Source organism: Priapulus caudatus, unplaced genomic scaffold (assembly GCF_000485595.1).
Source record: "Priapulus caudatus unplaced genomic scaffold, Priapulus_caudatus-5.0.1 Scaffold27, whole genome shotgun sequence".
In the NCBI taxonomy this organism is placed as follows: Eukaryota; Metazoa; Priapulida; class Priapulimorpha; order Priapulimorphida; family Priapulidae; genus Priapulus; species Priapulus caudatus.
This window is the reverse complement of record NW_014577088.1, coordinates 1,079,262-1,102,488: the sequence shown is the minus strand read 5'-3', so window position 1 is coordinate 1,102,488 and position 23,227 is coordinate 1,079,262. Positions and strand designations below refer to the sequence as shown.

At 42.5% G+C, this 23,227-nt stretch overlaps 1 protein-coding gene across 1 annotated transcript; it reads left to right on the top strand.

The window, feature by feature from the left end:
• Positions 1–1,098: 1,098 nt before the first annotated feature.
• On the top strand, positions 1,099–22,650 carry LOC106814704 (cyclic nucleotide-gated channel rod photoreceptor subunit alpha-like). Its single transcript, XM_014819055.1, has 17 exons — positions 1,099–1,398; positions 1,773–1,850; positions 2,872–2,979; positions 3,611–3,716; positions 6,103–6,190; positions 6,628–6,727; positions 7,187–7,251; positions 7,746–7,824; positions 10,649–10,767; positions 12,122–12,214; positions 13,376–13,472; positions 19,820–19,928; positions 20,178–20,215; positions 20,407–20,513; positions 20,919–20,988; positions 21,763–21,818; positions 22,430–22,650. Exons 1-17 carry the CDS (start codon positions 1,099–1,101, stop codon positions 22,455–22,457), a joined length of 1,641 nt encoding a protein of 546 aa, XP_014674541.1. The 3' UTR covers positions 22,458–22,650.
• The last annotated feature ends 577 nt before the right edge of the window (positions 22,651–23,227 follow it).

The window sequence follows — 23,227 nt, the reverse complement described above, 5'->3', positions numbered from 1 at the left end:
TTCCCTACTACTATAGGCACGTCGGCGACCTAGCGCCCAAATTAAATGACCTCTCACTATCCCACTCTCTCTCTCGCGCTCTCTCTCTCTCTCTCGTTCTTTCTATTTTGTTGTGCAATGACGTGCTACCTTGCTGCCTTCTATATTTTTCTATGCTCTTCTAATCCATCCTCTGTGTTAAGCTTGTAACATTGCGCTTGCCTGATCGATAGCTGCGCCGTTGCCTCTCCGTATAGAGAGAGCTCTGTCATCTCACGTTCCCACATGCCTTCGGCTCGACGGCTGTCGTTGATGAGCGCACACCTGTTGCTCTGACACTACATGTACACCTCATCAGCTAATTACCTCACTACATCTAAAAGCCGACAAGCACAGGAAGCAAGCAAGGTGAGCACAGCGCACACGGGGGAGAGAAATATAGAAGATAATTATCACACGCGTGCGTGCAGGGAGGAGGAGGCAGAGCAGGCGAGCAGCATCCGCGCAGGGGGCATTTTGCAGCCATTAGTAGACGCGAGGCACCACTTGATCGCGCGCCATCGACGCGGCAAAATGTCGCTGGCTGATTGGCATCGTTAACAGGCGGCTAGGCAGTAGGTGTCCTCACCGAAGGCAATCAGCGAGATTGACAGTTGCATTTTTCCGCGTCGTCAGGCCGCTTGCGCACGCGCAACGCGAAGCAAATTTTACTTGTTGCGCATAGGCGTCTAACGCCGACATCGGAAATCATTGCAGCAAATTCTGTTTGAGTTAGAAGTATCGCAACACAGTTTTCTAAATAACAGCATCGGCAGCTGCAGCAGCAACAACAACAACAACGTTTACAGCATCAGCAGCGACAGTGACGACAACGACGACGACGACAGGAATAGTGGCGTGGGTGACTGCGGTAGCAATGTGTAGCGCGCTGCAGAAGTAGGATAGATCTATCCTGTTCAGAATGGCTAGGGTAAGAGACATCGGCTACCTCTAAAAAGACTACCGCCGAAGATCAATGCAAGAATCACCGAAGCCACGGGTTGTCTCTGTAGCTGAAGTCTCCCTACTTGCATGTAATGACATTCGGACACAGTTGTGACCCACCTTGAAACGTTTACGATGGAGCCATTACGCAGTTGCGGCTCATTGTGGAAATTCGTCGTTATCGTCATCGTCATCGTCATCTCACTGTTAAGGCTGTGCGCCATATTGCTCTATCGGGCCGCCGGCGCCCTCTGGTGGATGGCATATGCAGTGACGATGAACTGCAGCCGCACTGCCCACCGCTACCTCGTCGACAGCTTTCTGCAATGCTGCCTCAGACATGGGCATGTGCCTGAAGGGAACTGGGAAATGGTTCATTCTGCGGCTGGTACGTACATAGTACACCCCGACAGTGAGATCTACTGGCTCTGGCAGGTAAATCAACAAACTGAACATATTTATGAATAATATTTAAAAATCAATAAGCGTTTAATTCTCTAACAAAATCATAATAAAAAGCAAGAACACAATACAAATACCTTACATGATATGTGTGTACCCACAAACACTATCCATCTATGCGATTAAACATGATTCCGTTCACAGTTTATAAGCCATCGAAATCAAAAGCCGATCCGTCGATCTCGCTATACAAACTGCAATGCTCGCCATCCGAAATCAAACGAGGCCGACCTATTGCTAACAAGTGGTGCCCGGTTATCGTGTATCGTGAACCTCGTGCTTCTATCAGAGGCTTTTCATATAGGCGTCAATGCTCATGTATTCGCGTTTTACCGCTTCGTCTGCAGTGCGTTGTCTCGCTCGCTGTGATCTACAACATGTGGCTGACCATAGTGAGGATCACCTATAAAGAAATGAGCGATCAGGTAGGAAGAGTGACAGTCGCGGCAACGCATTCCACGCATGCATAGGGTGACAGCATAGCGCATTGAGACCGTACAAATTCGACCACCCTCCCCGTGAAGCCTTCCTGTTCCCTGCCAGAGGCACGCAGTAGCGAGTCAGGAGGCGACACCCGACTCTGCCAGCGCTTTGCGGACCGCGATAAATCGAGGACGTCTGATGCGTACAAATATGGGCTCAAGGATACAGAGCATGTCTAGTAATAAACATCATCTTATCCTATCACCGTCCTGGACATCATCTCTATCCTTGAACCCAAATATGTAATTGTAGAACGCTGCCTACTATCGGCGAATTACGGACCGACGCTCTCGCGTTACTTGCGTATTGCGTATATGTCACACCGGTGACTCGGACGCTGTGACTATTGCCTACTGTGACGCACCACAATGGCTATTGTTAATTATTCATCAGCCATTTTTCGCCGATAGCGCATAACGATTGCGATAGCAGGCGCGTCTTTTCGAGAGTATCATAATTAGTTGCAGCAAAAATAATTATAGGCTTTAAGGGCCGGACACACCAGGCGATGCCATCGGCCGATGGCATCGGCCGATGGCATCGGCGTGAAAATCGCCTGGTGTGTCCACTCAATCGCCGCCGATGGCATCGCCCGATGCCATCGGCCGATGGCATCGCCCGATGCCATCGCCCGATTTTACAATTCATCAGCCAATCAGAGTTGTTCAATGATACTGATGCCATCGGCCGATGCCATCGCCCGATGAAATCGCCTGGTGTGTCCACGACTGCGCGATGCCATCGGCCGATGGCGTCGGGCGATGGCATCGCCTGGTGTGTCCGGCCCTTTAAGCCGGGCGCACACGTGGCGATTTTAATCGGGCGCGGTGGCGGTAGCGTTGGCGGTGGGGGTGGTGATAGTGGTGGTGGCGGCGGTGGAGATGATGACAATGGTGATGACGATGACCTCGACGACGCTAGGCAGCAAAGACTTGGTGCTGAGCATTTATGCATTCCTCGCAGGGACCGCACGGCTGGGTGTTTTTCATCGCAGACAGTGTTACTGACCTCATCTACTTGCTTGACATCAGCGTGTCACGGCGCACGGCCTATCTGAAGCACGGACTGCTGGTAATCACTCTGTCTCCCCGACATGGACACACACGCGCGCAAGACATATCTCTGTACTGCTCGCAAACTGTTGGTACTTACAAAAATGTATTCGTTAAAGCGTTGTCATCGAAACTGGTTAAACGACTTAAATTTTCTAGAATACCATACATGCACAAATCGTGTAATCAACGTATGTTCAAATGCATTCACGTCCGCGGGGCAATGTATTATTAGACCGCGGTTACTATATTATACTATTCAAGATTACGATTTGTTTTAATCTATGTAGCGCTAAGCACGACGTATATATATATATATTTATTTATTGAATTAGTTAATTATATGCATATACTTAATATGATTAGTTGGTTGTAATTGGTAGTTAATATTGATTTGGTATGTTATTATTTCGTGTGACTAGTATATCCAAACTGGCACTGTTTAAACTAAGTACGTAGTGAAGTCATGAGACCTCACTTAGACGCATACGTAGTCTTCTCATATCGTTATAATATCGTATAATTATACGCACAAAATTATACGACTGCTCACGTACGTGATACACTGTGTACTGGTTGATTAATAAACACGGACTAACGTCGCTCGTAATGGCAGCATGGTTCTTAATAACATCGTGTTGATGATTCAGGTGAGCGACGTCAGCAGAATCGCTCGCCGGTATCGCAGCGGTGTTTACTTCTACCTGGATCTGGCATCCTTGTTTCCCGTGGCAACCATATCGCGTCTCGTCACAGGTAACATAATTCTCGAGAAAATGTTAGTACGAAACATGCCAAGAGCTAATAATAGCTATTATTATAGCTTGAAAATATTGACATTAAACTCGTCTTTCGTAACCGAGGCGACCTGTCGAAGCTTCTATATGCTTCTTTTGCGTCCCGAAATAGCATATAGTAGCGCTCTTCGTCGCAGGATAAGACCTGTAGTATTTGTAAATGACTGCACTTCCGCATAGAACTGTACGGGCGTCAGGTATCGCATTAAGCCCGGCGCACACGTGAGTTATTTTACTCAAGTAAAATGATGCATGCGTCAAAATACTCACGTGTGCGCCGAATTTTCGTTGAGCTTTCTGACGCATGCATCAAGAAACTCAATATCAAACATGTTTGATAATTTTTGACTCATGCGTCAAAATATTCACGTGTGCGCCGGATTTTCGTTGAGTTTTCTGACGCATGCATCAAGAAACTCAATATCAAACATGTTTGATAATTTTTGACTCATGCGTCAAAATACTCAACGTGTGCGCGCTAGCTGCGTAAATTTACTCAACACTGGTACTCACAGCGCATGCGTTTAAATCATTTTAAAGATAACTGCGCCCAGTATTGGCTGCGCACAGCCACGTGATCTACATTACCAATTATACCTTGAGTAATCTAATCATCTTTTTGAGATATCTAATTTATATCGATCGGCCCCCTTTATATCTCTTTTATATCACGACATTAATGACATTAAAGTTGGGAACGCTCCTAATGGAGCATCACCCTTTTACTTGAGTAAAATTACTTACGTGTGCGCCGGGCTTTAGGCACACCACACCCTATTCAGAACTCATCCTGTACACGCCTGGCAAGTGCAGATGACGCGAGCGCGCCACGACGAGGGGAGAGATATGGAGAACAACGTTTGTGCGAGCAGGCAAACATATTCACCGCGTCTGTGCGACCGAGAGCATATGAGTAGCTAACGATTGATCGAGAGTCCGAGGCGACAAATCGAGAGCAAACTGTTTTCTGCACGAAGTCGTTGAGACGTTCGCGCGTATAGAGAGCAGGCCGCTCTCTAGACGCGATATAAGCTTCTTAACATGCGCAGCACTAGGCCTTGAAGCACTTTCTCGCACCTCTCTCTCTCTCTCTCTCTCTCTCTCTCTCTCTCTCTCTCTCTCTCACTCTCGCGCGCGCGCTTTTCATTTATGTATTTTTCTTTCCCTTTCTCTTTTCCTCTCTTGATCTATCTATCTATCTATCTGTCTGCCTGTCTGTCCGTCTGTCTGACTGTGTGTGTGTGTCTGTCTGTCTGTCTATTGATCTCTCTCTCTATAATTATTTCATTTATCTATTCCTATCTATCTATCTATCTATACTATCTATCTATCTATCTATCTATCTATCTATCTTATCTATTCTATCTATCTATCTAATCTATCTATCATCTATCTATCTATCATATCTTATCATTCTATCTATCTATCTATCTATCTATCTATCTATCTATCTTATCTATCTACATCTATCTATCTATCTATCTATCTATCTTTCTTTCTTTCTTTCTTTCTTACCATTGGTGCATCGGTCTCGCTTGCTCTCACTTACTCTGTCGGCGCTCTCTCTCCGTCTCTTTCTTGGTCAGACACACATACACATTCACGGACACACGCACACCCTCCCCTCTCTCATTCTCTCGCTTTCCATCGCATGTCAAAACACAAAATCACAAAGATATCCGACTCGATATAACACGAGATTAATAAAAACCATCTTAGTTGCTGCCGAACGCAAGATATTTCCGAGCTGCATATGACAGCTTCCTTGTGATTTTATCCACAGGCACTTGAGACTGAGTCAGTAAAAACTGAAAATAATATGAACGCACATTCACCAATACTACCGTAGGCCTTACCTTTCAATTACAGTTCCACTGTTGTGTCACTGTATATCAACTTTCCTTCATATATAACTTTGTAAATTATATGTTATTATCATTATCATGGCGACACAGCAGCAACGCAGCACGCAGCGGCGAGTGCGGGAGCGTTCGGCGTTAGTTTTTATGAAGGAGAGTTGATATACAGTGACACAACAGTGGAACTGTAATTGAGAGGTAGGGCCTATGGTAGTATTTGTGAATATGCGTTCATATGATTTTCAGTTTTTACTGACTGTGTCCCAAGTGCCTGTGGTAGCATTATAGATTAAGACAATGAGCCTAATGGCTTACAGAAATAGCGTTTGCCGATTTGCTAATAATCTACGTTGTGATAGGGCCTATACGTGTACTAAGTGTTATATAGCTCGCGAGAAAGAAAATATAAATATAAATACGGAAATACAGATATCAATTTGTTAATTTTTGTAATTTTTTTATTTATAATATTGTTGATTATGCCAGAACGATGGACAACGCCTCTTCCCTACGGACGCTTGCTCAGGACAATGAAAATGTATTCTATGTGGAGGTTTTTTGGTTTAACCGATAGGTAAGCAAGTATATAGGCCTATGGTATATGAATTCACATTAAATACTTGCATACTTCCATACTTGAGTGTAAGTAAAGTAAAATATGTTCATGATATTTCTTACATTCTAATAGAAATGATTTCAATTCAAACGTATTACTATAGCACGGCGAAGAAGCATATATCTAGATAATAGTCTAATTAGGTCAGAATGATATTGATGCACACTTCCTTATCTTACTTACTGGCCCGTATTAAGATGGAATGGGTATCTCTTTTGCCGTCAAGTAAACATTTTTTTTCGCGCCTATCCTATCACTCACGCTCTTCCCCTCTCTTCCTCGCTTACGTTCTCTCTGTATCTCTTCCCCCCCCCCTCTCTCTCGCTCGCTTCTTCATTCTCCTTTCTGATCACTCATTCATTAATATATCTACTATCCACTGCTTTTTTCTTCAGTCGCACAAATTTTCCGAATATCATTAGAGCCGCAAAGCTAATGCTATACTTAGCCTTGGTGATGAATTGGATCGCCTGCTTATACTATCTCATCTCAGAGGTACGTACGTCCTATGTGCGGTGTATTTGCGCGCACTCACTGAGATTATACAGTCAATGCATTAACATGCAGTCAGAGATTGCCTTGTGTTATATTACGGCAATAGTGAGACTCTGAGCAGTATACATATTGCTTATTAGGTCATGTGCCACTAACTCAATCTGTTCTCTAATATAGTCCCCGTATATGCACGGTATCTTTCTTTATACGCTCTTGACGGTATATATAAAACGGTGTAACAGTGTTTATCCCTATATTAATAAAGCCACCATGGGTACCACTCCGTGACAAGAGGCTATATATGCAAACCGCGATCACCAATAACCACGGCGATGCGCTTTATATAGTTAACATGTCAACAAAATATGCTAGACATTGGTAGATATAGTTAAGTATATGTAGTGAATTGTTATTGCTATATCTGCCTATAACCCTCTCGCTCTCTTCATAATTCCATAGGCCGAAGGTCAAGGAAGCAATGACTGGGTGTATCCCAGCATCGCTGGCAATCAAACGTTTACGAGGTAATATAACCAGCATTCACATTCCAGGATTTGCATATGAAAGTAGTGTGTATGTTATATGTAGCTGACGTTTATACGTGTACATCGGGTATTGGGTAATATCAAGGTAATATCAGACATTAGAAATAACATGACCGCCAGCTTCGCGTGTATTAACTGTTACGTGATTTGACCGTCGATATAATACCATGATTAGCGTTGCTGTTTTCTAACTACATGTAATTTTTAACATGTCCGCTATCCGCAAGCATTTTATACTTTCTATAAATACTTGGGAAAAATACCGCTAGAAATTCAGTCGTGATTCCACGTCAACCTGCGAAGTACTTATAGGCCGATCGCACGACAGCATCATTTAAAAAATGGTCATTTAAACCCATGGACTGTGTAAAAGCCCGCCGCCTAGCTAGCACACAGACAACGTATCAGGTGAAGGCTTACGAGCGCAATAACCGTGCAGCTCTCATACGACAGGCGCGATGTTTGCGTTACAGTAAGTACATACGCTGCATGCACTGGGCTCTCATCACGCTGACGACTATCGGAGGAGCAGCCAATCCCGTCACTGACATCGTACGTAAACCCTCTCGCGCGAAATACGTGCATCGCACAGGTACCATCATCATTATCATCATCATCATCATCATCATCATAATCATCATCATCATCATCATCATTATTATCATCATCATCATCATCATCATAATCATCATCATCATCATCATCATCACTACCATCATCATCATCATCATCATCATCATCATCATCATCATCATCATCATTATTATTATCATCATCACCAGTCAGAGACCCACTACATGCATACATCGAACTTTCATCATTATCATCATCACCAGTCACACCCGCAACTTCCATACATCACACTATCAACATTTATCATCGTACAATAGCGAATACATGGATCGCACAAGTATCATCATCATCATCATCATCACCACAGGCACTTGTGACACCAAGTGTGACACTTGTGACACGTTGACACAATGGCACACTTGTGACCTCAATTACACTTCCACTATTGTGTCACTGTATATCAACTTGCTTTCACAAAAACTAACGCAGAACTAGCCGCTCCCGCACTCGCCGCTTCGAGTGTGCTGTGTCGCCATTATAGTGATATCAACCGCGTATAAAGAAGGCTTTTTCTTTATTTTAAGGCTGCTTCTTTATACGCTCTTGGTGATATATATATAGAGGTGTGATATAGAGGTGTGTATAGAGGTGTGATATATATCACTACAATGGCGACACAGCACACTCGAAACGGCGAGTACGGGAACGGCTAGTTCTGCATTAGTTTTTGTGAAAGCAAGTTGATATACAGTGACACAACCATACGACACAACAGTGGAAGTGTAATTGAGGGGTAGTATTTGTGAATGTGCGTTCATATATGTTCAGTTTTTACTGACTCTGTCCCAAGTGCCTGTGATCATCACCAGTCACACCCGCAACTTCCATACATCACACTATCAACATTTATCATCGTACAATAGCGAATACATGGATAGCACATGTATAACATCCGTGCATCACCTGTGCAACTAAGTAATTTACGCTAAGTCAGAACACATACATCGCACCTGTAACATTGTCAGTCACGCGTGTAACATCTACACAACGCACTTGCAACGTATATCGTCAGATCATGCAGCATCAATGTGACGCACCTCGATCATTACAGTAAAAGTAGATAATAGAAGATTCTATTAGATTCTTCTAGATTCTTCTAGATTCTATAGATCTAGATTCTTCTAGATTCTTCTAGATTCTTCTAGATTCTATAGATCTAGATTATTCTAAATTCTTCTATTATCTACTCCTGATTACAGTATAACGCCTGTAACAGTTACAGCATGCACCCGCACTGCTAATACCTTCCCCCTGCAACGTTCATCCGCATCCACTTCATGATGGATTCAAACACCATACTGGAAATATCGGTTTCTAACAACTAAAACATCGATCGGTACCTTACAGCTATCATATCAATACGTCACGCTTGTAACATTCTAACATCACGCCCGCGGCGATCAAACCTTACACGTGTAGCATTCATATCTCACACCTGCGACATTAATATCCTTCCTCACTTCCACGATATCAGGGGGTTAATAATGACAAATTATTGACATTTATGCCCTGATGATATTCATGCCCTGTACATCACTTTGGCCTCACACTAGCTACATTACAACCATATACCTGGAGCATTCATATCTCACACCTATAGCGTTCTTGCTTCGCACCTGCATCATTTCACTCACATGCCTGCAACATTTGAAGTGCACGCCTACTACATCATTCATATTTCAAACTTGTGACATTTCAACCTCGCACCTATGGAAATCATGCCTCACACTCGGGTTGTTCAAATCATGTGTTATTCTTTGAAAGTCCATCGGTAATTCATTATTGTAAACCGCAAATTAACAAGCCCATTATTTTCACGAAATAACTGTAACAACGGCAGCCATCGTTCGTTTGTGATTAACGAACATTATAAAGCTGGTTACGCAGCCGAACTAATAAGATGGTTATGACTTGCTGACAAGCTGTTAGCGGTGAATTGATTAAACTTAGTTTCTCTTGTCTATTATTAACTTCAGTTCCACAAGCTATTAAAGCATGGCATGAAAACTGACAAACAGAAAACAAGGGAGGGAGGGGAGAGAAAGAGGGAACATGTGAGTGGACGAGAGAGACATCAATATCGGCTGGTGGATGGATGAATTGATGGATGGATAGATGAATAAATCGATAGATGGATGGATGGATGGATGGATGGATGGATGGATGGATGGATGGATGGATGGATGGATGGATGGATGGATGCATGCATGGATGGATGGATGGATGGATGGATGGATGGATGGATGGATGGATGGATGGATAGATGGATGGATGGATAGATGGATAAATGGGTGAATGGATGGAAGGATGGGTGAATGAATGAATGGGAGGATGGATGGGTGAATGGATGGAAGGATTGGTAAATAAATGGATGGGAGGATGAATGTGTGAATGGATGGAAGGATGGGTAAATGAATGGATGGGTGGATGAATAAATGAATGGATGGACGGTCGGACGGACGGAGAGACGGGAGAACGAATAGATCCGTATAAAAAAGAATGGGCAAATAAATGCACTGGAGCTTGAATGAATGCATAGATAGATGGAAGAGCGAGTCTGCTTAGGATGCTAGACCTACGGAGGTGTCTTTTCGAGAGTACATGTAAAACTCTGCTGCCACATCTAGTCATATCGTGAGTAGCACGCGTAAATTTCCACTGACTTGTTGTCTTTCTTTTTTTGTCTTTACTTGCGCGTGATTGGCCATCTTGGGACATGCAACCCAATGACGCGCGCGCGCAGGAATTCCTCTTCACTGGAGTGACGTACATGTTAGGCCTATTCGTGTTTGCAGCAGTGGTTGGTAACGTCGGCAACGTCATCAGCAACATGAATGCTGCACGACAGGATTTCCAGACCAAGTAATTAGTTGTTGTCCCTCATACCGGACTGATCTGTACATCATGTTTAACCTATCGCTATTATGCGATTGCGAAGTCCGACGGGAAAACGGGGAAATAGTGCTATTTTACGGCAAAATTATATACTCTCTAAAAGAAGACTAACCGCTTGTCTCTACGACACTACTAGGCTGGGATATCGGTTCGTAATCTTACCTCCTACAGGCCTCAGGGCCGTCTACCGGCCGACGATAACTCAACCATTCCGCGCCTAGCTTTGGGAGTGTTCGGGTACTCTGTCTATTTGATCAACTTTGTCTCTCTCCGTCTTCGATATAGTCCCTTCAACTTTAAAGACTAATCTTTATGGGGTTAGTAATCGAAGAACTAGTAGTGCTCTGCCGCTGCCTAGGTTGACGCGTGTAGTACATACACGGTACAGTGTCTATATGGACAGTCGACATTTGATGATAGGTCGATTTCATGACTCGTGACTGCGTGGCTAGATTAGTCTAAAATAGATACTGCTAAGTCACAGTATGATCAAATATGACTTGCCCCTAAATTGTCAGATTCTAACAACCGTTATATGAGATGTTACATACTCGTACTTGCTGCTGACACTGTAAAATATAAACCGTGGTATCGCTAGCTTCAAGCTTCATACACTAATAGATGGGTTCAAGCCATATATTCCCAGTACCTCCCCCTTTCATAGGTTAATGCTGATAGCGGCTAGCTGAAGTGAGTATAAGGTTCGTGATAATCTATTCCCTAGGCCTTCATCTCTTAATATCTTTCCTAGCACGGCTAAATTGCCAGTATTAATGGAACCGGCCATGTTTTCTGAATTGAAATACCGCTGCGCAGCTACTATATGGTGTAGTAAGAGGACCAAATTTAGGCGTGTGACGTCAATTATCAGCACTCCAAGCGGCGACGGAAAACGATAGTCAAAAAGCCGAAGCGAGTTTAGGCGTGGAATGGGTGAGTTATCCTCGGTCGGTCGGTCGACGGCTCTGAGGCCTGTAGGATGCAAGATTACGACCCAATATCTCAACCTCAGAGTGTCGTAGAGACAAGCAGTTGGTCTTGTTTTAGAGAGGAAAAAATGCTTCCTAACGCAATGGTTCCTAACGCAATGCTTCCTTAACGCAATGCTATGAACTTAGTCTAGACTTGCAGACGAAGTAGAATAATATTGCCGTGAAATAGCACTATTTTCCCGTTTTCCCGTGGCACACTCTAGGTATTATTAGCTCTTGATGATATGATATGATATATATATAATCAGGGATAATTGGTCACGCAGTAGGATAGCACACGTAGTACAATACCTTGCGATTTAACTTAACTTATGTATTTAATTTTGCAGGATGGATGCGTTAAAGTTTTACATGAACAGACGCGGTGTGCCGGAGGAATTGCAGAACAGAGTTAAACGCTGGTCGAACTACGCCTGGACACGGTGGGTGTGGTGTGCAGAGAACCGTACCTAATCTTTGAGTTAATTTAGAATATGGAGTATTTCGACTCAGTGAAGGAATTCGACCCTTCTGCCATATAATTATAGTTCTATAAAAATTAGTTAAATGTGTTCCGAATTACTGTTACATGTCAAAATAACCCAATCAAACTTACGACTTTTTCTGAGGATTCTTCTGAGTGATTGAAATCTTGCTGAACATGTGCAAGCATGAACACGCACGCGCTCGCACGCATATACAAATTTAACCGTGCGCGCACACATAACCAGTGCTACGTCAATATAATAGACACGTTTCCCCGATAAATGCCATTATAATTGCTTGTTTGGTTTACTTGCTTTGCCACTATCTGAAGCTAATTTGTGAATATGATTTTCGATCAGTACTGACGGCTTGATAAGCCCCTTAGCGTCTGTAATTGACTTTGACGATAGATGCAAATAAGGACTATGGATATATATATATATATAGCTGTTGCGGATGACAGAGCTCGTGTTGGATGTATAAATGCCAAACAATGTTATAGTGTTTCCAGCTGTAGAAATAATTAATCACTAGTAAGTAGTCGAGTTGATTAGTATTCGGATGAAATAATATGATATCATCAGGAGTGTATCAATATTGATACACTCCTGATATCATCCACACTCATATTTTCTGACAGTGGTATTAACTTATAACACTTATTAAGCTTTATTCAAACAACCAATCTATCTATCTATCTATCTATCTATCTATCTATCTATCTATCTATCTATCTATCTATCTATCTATCTATCTATTTATTTATCTATCTATCTATCTATCTATCTATCTATCTATCTATCTATCTATCTATCTATTTATTTATTTATCTATATATCTATCTATCTATCTATCTATCTATCTATCTATCTATCTATTTATCTATCTATCTATCTATTTATCTATCTATCTAACTCTCCATCCATCAACTTATAAATCAACCATTCAACTTAAATATCAAGCAACTAAGCAACTAATCACTCAATCAGTCCAATCATCGATCCACTAATCATTCCCAGATAATAAACAAATCAATCCATCTAATCAGACAGAACATTCAACCTAACCAGACAACGTCTTTGTCCTAGTAATAAAATCCCGATGATGATTGGTTTCAGGAATCATGGTATGGATGACGCTGGTTGCTTGGAGATTCTGCCGCCTCGCATGAGGGCTGAAGTTGCTATACAGGTACACCTGGAAACGTTACGAAAGGTACGAGTTAATTAACATACAGTATGTTTGCACTATAATACGCCAAATATTTTGGGCTATAACTCGATGAACGAATCTGGGTGATATATTTCGCATAATATTTTTTCCGTTCCATCCTATTCGCGTAATAATCCAGCGGAAATTGGCGTTTGCGTGTGGCCAAACTACACGCACCTGCGCATAATTAACGTACAGCGTCTTGCAGATGTAACTAACATCCAAAGGTTAGTATAAAATGATAGTATGCCTGCGCGGTGACGATTATTCGCAAGTTTGGGCAGTACTAATTACCGCTAACTGTACGTAAATCTCGACCGACATCTTGTTCTATAATTAAGCGCGTGTGATATGCAAATGTACGTATAACTGCATGAGCGCCACTGTTATAACGATAGTAGAGTTGTGAATAAATTTAGGACTATAGTGGAAAAATAGAACTAGTATTACTCATAGCTATTTCACTATACCTACTAGTATAAATAGAGATATAGGTCAATGCATCTAGGTATGACAGCGATTTTCAATGATCGTCATAAAGCCGTCAATTGGATGAGATATGGTAGCAAATCTATAGTAGCGATATTACGTGCGACGAACAACCACAGTTGGCCAACAAAACGCATCCCAGAATGGACGCGATAGGTTGCTATGACAACAGGAGCAAATAAAACCTGTTTTCATTCACGCCTAATGACACGGATATATATTGCCCGTACCTCTCCATCGTTTATAACAGACACAGCGCATCGTGAAGCTACGATCACTACGGCAACAGTGCTGAAGAAATTACGCACCGACAGTACTAGGTGTCGAATCTTTCGATACAGCAATACTTACCTGTAGATCTGTGTAGATTATGGTTTTAAAGAATAATTTCTAGAACCATTCCAGGCCGAATAGCACCTAATCTAATCTAATAATGCAATCTAATCAGTTGAAATTATAATGGAACAATATTGTGAAACAATTGTACGCTCTGAAGTGAAACCATGGCATGATACTTGACATGATGATAGTACATGACCTACTAATAAATTTTTGATACAAATTCCCTTCGATTTAAAAAAGGAATTATTGATAGCCACAAAGATATGCAGTAATCTTGATCAAATCGTCTTTCTCAGCGTTATTATATAATGTCATAACAACTTTAAAGTGATCAACTTATAAGTCACCGTAAATAGTAAAAAATAAAAATAATATTTCTACTTTTTCACAAAATATAAGTAATTCTGTTCACTTTTTATGATGAAATTGCTGCATTATACTTCTTATTTTACTATATTGTTCGATGTGAACATACACTCGTGACGCATACATAGCGCATAGCAAGCAATTAATGTCAGGAACACTAATATCAAATCGACCAGGTTTCTTAGATTTTTAACTAGTTGAGAAACAATCTTATCAGGTAAGAATTTGACGATACGTTTAGTCCCGTTAGCTCTTACTTTTAATTTTTTTTAAATGGCAACAAAAATTTTACAAATTTTACCCTAGAAAATTCGTGACGTAGTCAATTTAACGTCATCGTGCAACTTGGCAAAATTGCATTATATAACCTAGTGGCCAATTGGATTTGTTTCCAAAATGACTGCCTAATTCAAGATGACCTCCAAGATATACAACAACCATGAACGCCCAAATCCCCCTTCTCACATTGGTTGGTCTAACTTCATCATGCAACGTGGTCTTAAATTGAAATTACATTAGTGATCACTGCACATCTAGTGATAATATCTAATATAGAATCAGTTTTATGGGTTTTTTCCAAACCGACCGCCAAATTCAAGAGACCCAACAAATGTTTCTCATGTTCTCATGTTCTCATGTCTCATGTTCTCATTATATACATGTTCTCATTGTCTACATGTTCACATTCTACATTGTTCTCATTGTTCTCAACGCTACAAAGTTCTAATTACAGGATGGTTGTTAGGTGTATGAATCATCTGCTTAAGGCCGCCGCACACCAGCCGATTTTACAAACGATGAAGCGATGAAGCGATGAAGCGATGAAGCGATGAAGCGATGAAGCGATGAAGCGATGAAGCGATGAAGCGATGAAGGTGTGCGGCGGCCTTAAAATCGGCTCATCGGCTCATCGGCTCATCGGTTCAAAATCAAACATGTTTGATTTGGAACGATCACCCGATAAAAATAAAATCGTCTACAAATGAACGCGCACACCTACATCGCTTCATCGCTTCATCGCTTCATCGCTTCATCGCTTCATCGCTTCATCGTTTGTAAAAATCGGCTGGTGTGCGGCGGCCTTTACAGTGCATAATTCTGGCATCTTATTCGCGAGCGAATTGTGTGGCAAAACCTGCATGTTGCAGTATCCCTGGTTTTAGTCGATTATTTTTAGTCGACTAACAAACAGATGCCATTCCTGTGGCTCTATGAGTATTTTATTTTAAAAGAAAATCTCGTGAATCACCTAACCTCAGTTAGGTTCAGTTTAGTTAGTTAGCCGATGTTCAAGGTTCAAGTGGCAAACGTTTTCTGGGCAGAATAGTATGAAGTTGTTAACACTATATTGTCAGCAAGTTGACTCTATTGACGCTCAACTACATTCAGTGACTGATCTTTTGTTCTTGATGACACTTGTAGCAGAAATTAAATTAGGAAAAAGTTCCGGTTCCGGCCGACTGTTCCTGAAGGGTTCCGGCCAGAACCGGAACTTTGACAAATTGGGGATCCGGCCGGATAGTTCCGGTCGGATAGTTCCGGCCGGATCCAAGTTCCGGTGCACCCCTAGTCATTATCAAATCTCCAAATTGATTAAAATTCTCCAACTTGGTGATATTTACTTCAGTATGCTACTTGGCACGGTGATATTACCATGATATTACGCATCCTACTCATTTTCTTAGCAAGTCACACTTCGATTATTTTTTCAAAGTTCGCTAAATTCAAAATAGCCGGCAAGATGGTACAGAAATCGTGATAAAATCACATTTCTTGACTTGATTGGTTTAATTTCAGCATGCAACATGGCTCGCTAGCAATAAACACCATACTAATTTATTTCTATTAAACGACACATTTCTGAGAAAATGGCTGACAGCATCCAGATATTGCGTGTTTCTTCTATCCACAGCTGTAAATGTCTTGCCAAGTCAGACAGGCAAACTGGATGAATTCTTTGCTAAAGAAAATCTCTCGATTGTGAAAACTGCGCCTGTCATCTACATCCGGTCACATACTGAAAAGCTGTTAAATTGGACAGATATAAGTCCAGCAGTTTTTGTGGTTATGATCAATGGGACAGCTCTTGTAAGCATGTTTAAACTAAGTAGTGCATGTGAATCATTTTGTGATTATGCACAGAAATTGTGTCAGAAACCAGTTGCGTCATGCTAAAAGGGTTGATATAGCATGGTATATTTATAACTTAGAGAGCCTTTCGACTAATACTCGCAGCAATCGCGGGATAGGAACCTGCCGTAGAGTGGAACCTAATGTTCATCTACTAACAAACTGGGGTAACTTCCTACATATTAATTTCTAAATTGGGAAACCCAGATCGAGGAAAATCATGTATTATCAGCCAAGGTGGCTATTGTTTCCGCTACATCTGAAAGTAATGTTAACGACATTTTCCTATTACATGCCGCATTAACAGGCCGATATCGAACTACTCTTTCATGTCAAAGATAGCGTAAAGCAAGGTTTTCGAATGTTGCGAGCAGTAGAGCTGAGAGGGTCTATGTCCCCCGAGGTACTGCCGTAACGTACCCTGGGTACGGTCCGGTATACAGGAACGTACCCTGGTACTATCTAATATGCCGGACCGTACCTCGCCTACTCCACTAACGAGTCTAGGGAGTCGCCTATGCCTACTCCCTAACCCTAACCCTAACCATAATCCTAACCCTAACCATATCAAATAGTAACCAGGGTACGCTCCGGTATACCGGACCGTACCCAGGGTACGTTCCGGCAGTACCCTGGGGGACATAGACCCTATGGGCAGCAGGCGACTCTCGGCTTTTGCTGGAGACCCATGATATGGGGTTACAATTTGGAACTGGTATGAATTTCAGACAAATTGCTATTCATGCCACATAGTTGTGCCAGGTGAATCTGGGTGCACTTTTTCTCCTTCATGCACTCACTACTCACAGCTTTTGGTGCCGAGGGATATCCACGGCTTGGTGTGCTTGCTTGGGTGGCAGATGTCGCAGATGGATTTCCCTCGTTAGCGCAGGCCCCTATAGCAGCGGATATTGTAACTGCTTTGTCATAGATTGACCGTTTCAATAGCCTCGTCTACACGACGAACCTTAACTCGAGTTAAGCTAACTCGAGTTAAGCGTTAATTCGAGTTAGCGATTATGTAGCGTCTACACGACGAACCTTAACTCGAGTTAAGCTAACTCGAGTTAAGCGTTAATTCGAGTTAGCGATTATGTAGCGTCTACACGACAACACCCGATAGCGATTATTACCGATTTATTATGCGTGCGTGCGTGCGTGTGTATGTAAACGTGCGTGTGTGTGTGCGTGCGTGCGTGTGTACGTACACGTGCGTGCGTGCGCATGCACGTGCGTGCATGCGTGAGTGCATGCGTGCGTGCGTGCATGTGCACGTACACGTGCGTGCGTGCGCACGTACACGTGCGTGCGTGCGTGCGTGTGTACCTACACGTGCGTGCATGCGTGCGTGTGCAAGTACACGTGCGTGCATGAGTGTGTGCGTGCGTGTACACGTGCGTGCGTGCGTGCGTGTGTGCGCGCGTGTGCATGTGCACGTAGACGTGCATGTGTGCGTGCGTGCGTGCGTGTGTACGTACACGTGCGTTCGTGCGTGCGTGTGTACGTACACGTGCGTGCATGCGTGCGTGTGTACCTACACGTTCGTGCATGCGTGCGTGTGCACGTACACGTGCGTGCATGCGTGCGTGTGTACCTACACGTTCGTGCATGCGTGCGTGTGCACGTACACGTGCGTGCGTGCGTGTGTACATACACGTGCGTGCATGCGTGCGTGTGCACGTACACGTGCGTGCAAGCGTGCGTGCGTCCGTGTGTGTGCATGTACACGTGCGTGCGTGCGTGTGTGCGCGCCTGTGCAGGTACACGTTCGTGCGTGCGTGCGTGCTTGTCTAGGTACACGTGTGTGCATGTGTGCGTGCGTGCGTACGTGCGTGTGTGTGAAGGTACACGTGCGTGCGTGCTGCATGCATGTGCACGTAGATGTGCGTGCGTGCGTGCGTGTGCACGTACACGTGCGTGCATGCGTGCGTGCGTGCGTGCGTGCTTGAGTGAGTGCGTGCGTGTGCACGTACACGTGCGTGCATGCGTGCGTGTGCACGTACACGTGCGTGCATGAGTGTGTGCGTGCGTGTGCAAGTACGCGTGCGTGCGTGCGTGTGTACGTACATCGTACTAGTGCTGCCGCCTATCGTGGAGGTTAAGCTAACTCGAGTTAAGCGTCTACACGGGCCTTACCTTAGGTAACTCGAGTTAACTTAACCTCGATCGACTGGCGAGGTTAAGCTAACTCGAGTTAACGCTAACTCGAGTTACCTTACTCGAGTTAAGGCCCCGTGTAGACTCTTAACCTCGATCGACTGGCGAGGTTAAGCTAACTCGAGTTAACGCTAACTCGAGGGTTCGTCGTGTAGACGAGTCTACAGTCTTGATTCATGATGAAAGTAGCGACAGAATGGTACGTGTATAATTATTTTCGCGTAGAACGGAAGGTACATGAAGAGCATATCAAACCTTACACAGAAAAAAAATCACAGCATCACTAAATCGAATCAGAAATCGATCACGAGGTTAAGCACTATACACATGCCGAGAAGATTTCGCCCATTTTATGTACAATATTACTGGACTAATATTATTATAGTTACCGATACTCAACTCTTGTAACAGCTGTTCTTGTACATGGTAACCTCTTGCTTGACCTACGCTGCGAATCACGCTGTGATCACATTTTAGAAAGGCCCACTGGAATTTTTGTTCTTGAAACGAGACGGTTACATGATCTTATTCATGAATCAGCTCTTCGTTGTAAAGTTTCGAAATTAGTCAAGCTAACATACAAAAGCGACTGTGTACTTAGCATAATCTTTCTCGTAATTATAATCCTGTTTTTAACGGACAGCGGGATCATATTTTGCGGACACGCCAGCGTCTTATATTTGTACAATAATGATAAAAATTAGATGAAATGTTTGCGTGCGTGCGTGCATACACGCGTGTGCGCGCGTGTGTGAATACAACGGCGTTAATACAAGTGCGTACCATGTAGGGCCTATTAATGCAATTGAATACTTGTACTTGCAGATGAATCTAGGATAATATCTAATTCTATTTTTATTTTCAAGGTTAGGATTTTCGAAGATTGCGAAGAAGGTGTGCTCTGCGAACTGGTACTAAAATTGAAGCCCCAGATATTTTCTCCTGGAGATTTTATTTGCAAGACTGGCGAGATAGGTGCGATAATATCCGTCACGGTGTATACACTTACTGTACAGCGGATATTCTCGGAAGATTATACGTGGCAATACGTTTTAATCATGTGATACTATTTTTGTATTTTTGTACGTATACATTCAAAATGTGATACTAACTTTTTCATATTTAGTGGCAATTTGTGAAATAAACGGACAAAGGGAATAGTAAAACCCGCCGTTAAAATCATATTGAACCATAAAACTATACCGAAACGACGCTTTATTTCAGGGAGGGAAATGTACATCATAAATCACGGTGTCGTAGAGGTAAGTGATTCGTTCCTGCGCACGGAAGTTTTCATTCTTATAGTAAAAATCACACAGTTTTGCACGTGCGTTCCTTACTATGATAATTAAACAGAAAATAATAGGGTTTGTTGCCAGCTCGAAAGGCCGGCATTACCTGTGAGATCGCCCCCGCGGGAAAAATGCGCTGATGATAGCTGTGCTCATGATAGGTGAGTGTGAAGTGTGCCAGCACTGATGAACGGACAGTAGTGGCGACTCTACAGGAAGGAAACTACTTCGGAGAAATCAGCCTTCTGGAGCTACACTCCAGTCAAAAGTACTTCTGATGGTTTTTGATCTCCCGTCCACGCCACCGTCCGTCTCGCTCATCTCCTCCTCTTTCGCCTCTTATCTCTCTTGCTGTTTCTTTATTGCTTTCTCACTCGGCTTCGATATCGCTCTCTCCCTATCTCTCTCATTTCCTCTCGCGCTATACAGTGTCTGCATTTATCTTGGAAGTTGTATCCGATAAGGTAATTCAGATTACATCAACGCACAGGGAGATAGCGAGGCTGTCGTAAAACGAATATCCCTCAACATCAGCGCATGAATGCAACCAATCTCTTCGCTGCGCAGATTTTATTGAAAATTTCGCAAACGAATTTTAAAATCAATGAAGAGAAACCTCTTTCCTAAACGCTCTTTGCAAACATACTTCTATATATATATATATTCATTGCAGGCGAACGGCTGATGTTCGCTCAGTTGGCTACTCTGAACTACTAGTGCTGTCAAGGAAGGATCTCATGTCTGTAAGTATATTTGGTTGAGAACTCGGTTCTACAGGTTTCCTATAACATTTGAATCACTTACTGTAGCTTTCCTGCCCCTTGTAGCATTACGCCGTGGTACTGTTTATACTGACACTGTGCGAATTATAACTATAACAAAAAGCTTGTAACTTGAGCGTAGCAATTACCAGTTATGCAAAACCATTATATTATTCAGAGTATGGTATAAGTTTTTTTGTACACGTTATATCCCCTTAACATGTAACAGGCATACTTGGGAAATACCAACTAGCCTCACGCGCATGAATAACGCCATTTTATTGTTCTTGTTTTGGGCTTGTTTTGTTATGTTTTTTTGTTTATGTGTAATTTTTTGTTTTTGTTGCAGCTAGGAAAATTGTGTAATGCTAACTATGTGTGTGGTTGGACGGATCTAGTGTGTAGCGCCATTGAGTTTGAACTGAAAGGTCTAATTAACGGTCTTTATCTGTGCCACTTTCACTTTATCCCAGTTAGCTTCAGTCAACAGAATCAATGTTATAGAATAGTTATCGAATATTATAGTTTAGACCACATGGTATAGAAATCCGTCATCCCGCCGGCGATGAGGCTAAAAACTTCAGCCGCATAACAGCGAGTGTCTTTGTCGGAAGAACTCTGTTGAGGAAACCAAAATCAACCGTTGTCATCGGTACGACCTTAGTAACGATCTTAGTAACGACGGAGATGAAGATCCCGCGAACTAACAACGCGTATGCGCGTAAATTACAAGCTCAGTTCTGTTCTCTTCACCAGGCACTCGTAGAATATCCGAAGACGCGTGAAGTTCTCGAAGCATTCGCCGAGGAAAGGTATATAAGAGTATTGACAATGCTCACTGTACGCGGACTTGCTTGCGTACCATTTATAATAATAAACATAATTATTTATTAATTATAATTAATTTTTATTATTATTAATTTATTTAATTATTCATTAATCATTAATCATTAATTTCAATTATTATTAATTTTAATTATAAACATTTCCCATAATATAATAACTGGCAGAGATCGAAAAGTTGCTAAAAGTAATTCAAATGCCGTTTCACGACCATTAGGGTGCGACCGCACACAGAGCGATAGGTTGGTGATAATTTCATTAGTACTAGTGAATGAATAAGTAAACGAATATATGAAGGAGCGAGTGAACAAACGGCGGAACGGACACACCAACATAAAATAAAACGAACGGACAAGCAAACGAATCTACGAATGAACAAACGAATGAACGAACGAACGAACGAACGAACGAACGAACGAACGAACGAACGAACGAACGAACGATTGGCCGAAAGAACGAGGGAAAGAGTTAATGAAACAAGATAAAAATATTAAGCAATTTACATATCGATTAAAAAGTAGTTCTATATAAACTCTAATTGCAATAATGAATAGTAATCTTGCTGTACGACCGTTTTCAGAATTCTGAATGTGCTAGAAAAGTCATGACCTCTCAAGACGTGACCCTACCTACAACCATGGCAGTTCCTTTCTGATATCACCCGACGATGGTGCAGCATATGGGGATTAAACTGTCGATTTTACACGGCAGATGGCAGCACAGTGTTACTCATTGCCGGCGCGCGCGGTCGCAGATGCGCGGCTACTGCAATCATAAGTCATACCCGATACAATAAAAGACATTACCTGTGAGCAATTACTTCCTGCTATTGCATTTCAAAGAACGTCACCGTTATTGTAATCGGGCGATATACCTGTTTACTACGAAAGACACCTGCTGTTCACGTAGTTAGTATTACTTCCGTACGATGTACTGCATTAATCCGGTATCTCAGACTCGCTGTTATTCTCGCCCCGGAAAATTCTAACAGCGTATTACCAAAATGTACAGTCCATACTTTCCTGCTCTCTGCTGGAGCCTAATACCTGGTACCCTGGCAGGAAATTCCCTTGTCGCTAACGAAGCTTATATTCTCTTTCTTATTCCTTGATAGAACCAACCCTGGTTCGCAGAGAGAGCATAACCCGCTCTGCGTGAAATTTTTAGTTCCTTCCTTTCCTACGAAATTTGTGCTTCATCAATTTGTCAGCACATATCAAGTTATCTTCAAGCTTGAGATCCTCTTCTGATTTTAATGCTTCTTTAATTATCTCTCTCTCTCTAAATCATAGCTTCCGAATCACAAAACCACGTTATCAATCTTTATACACATCGTACCCAACCCACATATTGCATGGGGTATATCATTTGCGTGATA

Bases quoted from the DNA above. Each gene is read 5' to 3' on its own strand.
- LOC106814704 (XM_014819055.1), top strand. From the start codon at position 1,099: ATGGAGCCATTACGCAGTTGCGGCTCATTGTGGAAATTCGTCGTTATC. The intron at 1,399-1,772 runs GTAAATCAACAA...CTTCGTCTGCAG, and splicing joins AGATCTACTGGCTCTGGCAG to TGCGTTGTCTCGCTCGCTGT. The intron at 10,768-12,121 runs GTAATTAGTTGT...TTAATTTTGCAG, and splicing joins CGACAGGATTTCCAGACCAA to GATGGATGCGTTAAAGTTTT.